Source organism: Sinocyclocheilus anshuiensis, unplaced genomic scaffold, assembly GCF_001515605.1.
Source record: "Sinocyclocheilus anshuiensis isolate Anshui unplaced genomic scaffold, SAMN03320099.WGS_v1.1 scaffold1335, whole genome shotgun sequence".
NCBI lineage: Eukaryota > Metazoa > Chordata > Actinopteri > Cypriniformes > Cyprinidae > Sinocyclocheilus > Sinocyclocheilus anshuiensis.
In genome coordinates this window covers 73,233-77,818 of record NW_015540921.1, presented here as the reverse complement: position 1 = coordinate 77,818, position 4,586 = coordinate 73,233, and the positions used below count along the sequence as shown (strand labels likewise).

Below are 4,586 nucleotides of genomic sequence, written 5' to 3'. Positions count from 1 at the left end.
TTATTTTATGAACCTATATCCAATATATATATATATATAATGCATTTCATATTTCTTCTTATATTTTTTGGCAGTTTTTGTCTTTTTGGGACAGATACACTACAAAAAATGATGTCGTCTTGTTTTCCTGTACAAATATTTAAACATTTTCAAATCAAGACACGTTTACTGGAGAAGCAAAATCACATTAATAAACTACGTCTTGTTTTTGCAAAAAAAAAAAGTCTCAAAATGAAGCGAGTTTTTGCTTAAAATAAGAACAAATGCGAAAAATTATTCCCCTTTGAATTGCATTTATCTTTCTGACTCCATTGGCAGATACTATAAGACACATAATTTTACTGCATTTTTCAGAAAATGACTTAATATCTTAATAAGACTTAATAAGTCATTGTGCGTCTCCAGTAAATGTGTCTCGATTTAAGAATGTTTAGAGATTTGTACGGGAAAACAAGACAGAAATACTAAGGAAGGGCATGATATTTTTGTAGTGTATTGACAAAAACTGCCCACAAATATATTGATGATTTTAAAACATATATTGGATATAGGTTCCTACAATTACATCATATCTTTTGAGAAGTACACATTTACACTCTAATTGTTTTTTGTTTTTTTTGATGCAATACTTCACTAAAATATGAAGTGACATAAGGTTTTGTATATGAAATGTTTAGATATTTGTACTGGAGAACAAGACAGGAGACAGAAACACTAAGTAATTGCATCGCATGTCATTTTTCGTCCATCGTGTGCTGTATTTCAGAGAGGACTGGATGAAGTCTCACCGGCGCGCAGAGCGTAGCGTCCCGTCATGAAGGCGGTTCTGCTGGGAGTGCAGAGCGGAGCGGCGGCGAGATGCTGGCTCAGTTTCACTCCGTCTGCCGCCAGACGATCCACGTTTGGTGTGCTTCAGACACAGAGACATTTACTGATTAATCCAGCGGCTGAGCCTGTTTCAGACCCGTGTGATGCCGTTTATCTAAGATGATTTGAAGAATCGTCTTTATATTCTACCGCTCCATCAGAATAAAGCACAGGAGTTACGTTTTCATAGTGTTCCTGAAGCTCATATGCTTGCAACACCTAGGTCAAGGGTTCGATTCCCAGGGAATGCATGAACTGATCAAATGCACAGCATGAATGCAATGCAAGTTGCTTCGGTTAAAAGCATAAATGCAAATGTCTTTCTGTCCTTTTTGGAGTTTCTCACACATGGTCACTATGAGAGCAGAGATTTGTTTAATAATCAATCTGACCCTTTTTAAAGCAATATTTACATTGGGGTTTTTTTTCATAACAGGACTGATAAATGACAGATCAGCACTACTGTGTTTACAGGTAAAGTAAATAACTTGTTTTGCATATTGTTTGCACAATTATTCCATTTTTACAGCAATTTATTCTATTGTATTTTATTAGTGTTATAATCAAAATATGCGTAATGCATATAAAATACACCATTTTTTAATTGGTCATAATCGAATTACTTTGCATTTATTATTTTGTCAAAAAGCAACAAAAAAAACTATTTAATAACTTACTTAACTTAAAAATACTCTGCATCCATAAAAAACTACACATGCTGTTTTCTAGAAAAGAGTTGCATGAAAAGCAACACGTTGCATTTTATTAGTATGATTAGTAAAATATGCATAATGCATATTACTTAATTTTTATAATTAATTATTTTGCAGTTATTATTTTGTCAAAAAGCAACAATAAAACTATACTTAATAGCCAGTTTTCCTTAAAGATAATTGGGCACTTGCATAAAAAAAACAAAAAATAATAATATTTGTAACAACATGGCGGAGAGCAGGGTGAGTAAAGTTTGTCATTTTGTGATGAAAAATTCGTTCAAAAGTTAAATGTTTATGTTATAAATACTGTTTATGTGCATGCCTTTCACATTTTATTTCTGAAGCTTTGAATTGTTGTCATCCTTTACCATTTTCGGGAATTTTCTGTGGACAGTTTGATTATGTTTTAGGTTGTTTGTTGTAAATGGGCTTTGCGATAAAGCCACTTTATGGTTTGAATTTATTACTTTTTGATATATTTAATGCTTTCTTATAATTCTATTAGTTTCATTGTTTGTTGGTTTATTTTATGCTATTCTAGAGCATTGTAAGTTTGTTATTGACTTTTTCAAATAACAGAGAACAGGTACGTCTTATTAAAGTTGCTTTTCTGAAATGGCTCAAGACATAATTGTGTAACTTGTGCTCACTTGTGCAATGGTATGTCATTGTAGGGAATGGATGTGTGGACAGCTGACGCATATGTTGTGGCTACCTGGTTACCTCCAAATAATTTGGACCCATCACTGTCTTTTCCAGTAAGGCCATAAAGTTACATCACATTCATAATACTGAAAATGTCATTTAAATCTGACTTAAATAAACCTTTTTATTAAAAAAATGTATTTTAAAATTAACTATAGGATCACATTGCATTCAAAGATGCTATTGTCTTTCCTGCTTGGAAGCCAGGACACTGGATGTTGTGTGTAAGTTATATGGAATTTGGTTACTAAATATATAATTGCATCTGTAAATTGCCTTCATTTGTCTTGTCACAATTCAAAATTACCATTGCACTATTGCAACCTACTAACACACTGTTTTCCAGGTAATGAAGCCAAAAGATAGACAAATCTACTTCTTAGATTCAACCAATCCCTATGGGTTGGGTGATGAGTGCTATGTGCACATTTTCAGGTTGCTTAAATGTGAAAATGTTCATGGTTCGCTGTTCATAAGGTTTGCCTTCAAATGTTCAAAATGTTGGCTTAATGGTTATTTGGATGTTTGCATGATGTTCTGAATTTGCATGTGTGTGACAATTGTTTTATTTTCTGAAAGGCCCAGTTACTGGGGGCTACTGTTTTTGCAGATTTTCTTTGTATTCATACTCTTTCATATGAACTTTGTTGTTATTATTTGTGTATTTTTGTTTCAGTAAGATGACAGCTAAAATTGCACCTGGCACATGGATGCTACTAAAAAACAAGGTTAATTTTGTAATTGGGACATATGTCAATCTCTTACACACAGCCTAAATATTTTTCTTTTTCATTTTTTTTTTAAGGATGTCCCCCAACAGATTGGCTATGTGGACTGTGGAGTCTTCATGTTGATGGTAAGGCAAATCATGTTTTGCTATAAATAAACTAATGCTTGCCTTCCAATTTAATGTATTGACAGTATCAGTTTGTTTCTTCTGGGATCCCTAAACAATGGCATTGCTATCTTTCATCTTTCAAACTCCTTATGCCCCATTTTAATTATGATTTGACTTTTTCTTAAATTTTGCTGGGTTTTTTTAGTATGCTCTACACGTTATATCTCATCATAACCTACAGTCAAAAAAAATGCTACGGTTTACTAGACTGATCAAAATGAATATCAATTTAAAAAATAAAATAGTTTTTTTAATATAATTTTTTTGTATTTTGTGTATTATTAAATATTATAAATCCTATCAAAATTCTTGGGATAGCTCATATTACATCTAACAAAAGAAAATTGCACTACAAAACTGCGACCGTTAACCATATATGGTTCGCCTCACTTCCGGCCTGGATTGTGTGTCCTGAAACGTGTGGGGCTGCGGGTCTGCAGCTGGATACATCTCGATTTACCTGATGGTGTCGTTTCCATAGCAACCGATGTCTCCAATGCCCAGATCATCCACCATCATCAGGACGAAGTTGGGTCTGGAATCATGATCTGCACTGGTCACATATGAACTGGACTGGAGGAGAACCAGCAAACCAGCGAAGAACCTGCAAAAGCACAGCAGAGCTGGATTAGTTTTGGTCGGGGTAACCCTAACCAATCAGAAAGACCTTTCGCCACGCCCCCTCATCTTTCGCCACGCCCCCGAACCGTTCGCCACGCCCACCGTTCCAGCCTGCATTAAACTTGTTAGTTTCTCAAACTGCTGTCATGTGAATATCTGTTATGAAATCTGCATACACCGACCTCGAGCTCCTGTTTTCCACCAGCATGCTCCTCTAAAGCGCAAGTGAGATGATAAACACGTCCAGATGTGAAGAAGCAGGAAAACACGGAAGTAAGCCCAGATTCCACGAGATCAGCTGGTTTAGTGCTGCAGAAGCCCGGCGATCAGCTCAAAGTCTCTTTTTGGGGCTGTTTTATGTGCTTACCTTTCCCTAAAGAATCCGTTTTCCCCTGATTCCCGACAGGATTCCCACTCACTGTCCTCTGCTGGCAGGATAATGTCCACATTCCTACTGTACCTGCGAGCGCGCTTACCGTAAACACTCTCATACAGACGCATACGTGCAGTGATCATATGCACAAATATTTAATGAATATTGCTCTTGAACATTGAATAATAATAATAATTATTATTATTATTATACCGCAATGTGAAATATTGTTATTATTAGAAGTAATAACAACAGTAATAATAATAATAATTTACATTATATATATTTAGATTGATTTGTATTAATTACCGAAGCAAACCAGCTCACTCTATGTGTGCGTTATTGTCTAATTTGAAGAGAATCAACGCATTGGTCTGTATGTTTGAATGTTTCGTTGTTTTATTTC

The 4,586-nt window shown here is 34.9% G+C and overlaps 1 protein-coding gene and 1 long non-coding RNA gene across 3 annotated transcripts in view; one reads left to right on the top strand and one right to left on the bottom strand.

Annotated features, from left to right (window-relative positions):
* arsh (arylsulfatase H) overlaps positions 1-4,253 on the bottom strand; it is a 24,369-nt gene extending 20,116 nt beyond the window's left edge. Inside the window, exons 1-4 of one of the 2 annotated variants that reach the window (XM_016487279.1) lie at positions 4,175-4,222; positions 3,990-4,116; positions 3,647-3,790; positions 789-910 (exon numbers count right to left, since the gene is read on the bottom strand). In XM_016487279.1, the coding sequence (XP_016342765.1) occupies positions 789-910; positions 3,647-3,790; positions 3,990-4,015 (292 nt within the window). In that variant the 5' untranslated portion in view covers positions 4,016-4,116; positions 4,175-4,222. Of the gene's footprint in view, positions 1-788; positions 911-3,646; positions 3,791-3,989 lie in introns of both variants that reach the window. The other variant, XM_016487278.1, reaches the window with a different exon arrangement.
* Positions 1,806-3,323, top strand: LOC107689334 (uncharacterized). The gene is made up of 4 exons (XR_001634324.1): positions 1,806-1,823; positions 2,258-2,341; positions 2,447-3,016; positions 3,094-3,323. It is a non-coding gene; the product is annotated as an uncharacterized LOC107689334 (long non-coding RNA).
* Positions 4,254-4,586: the final 333 nt, after the last annotated feature.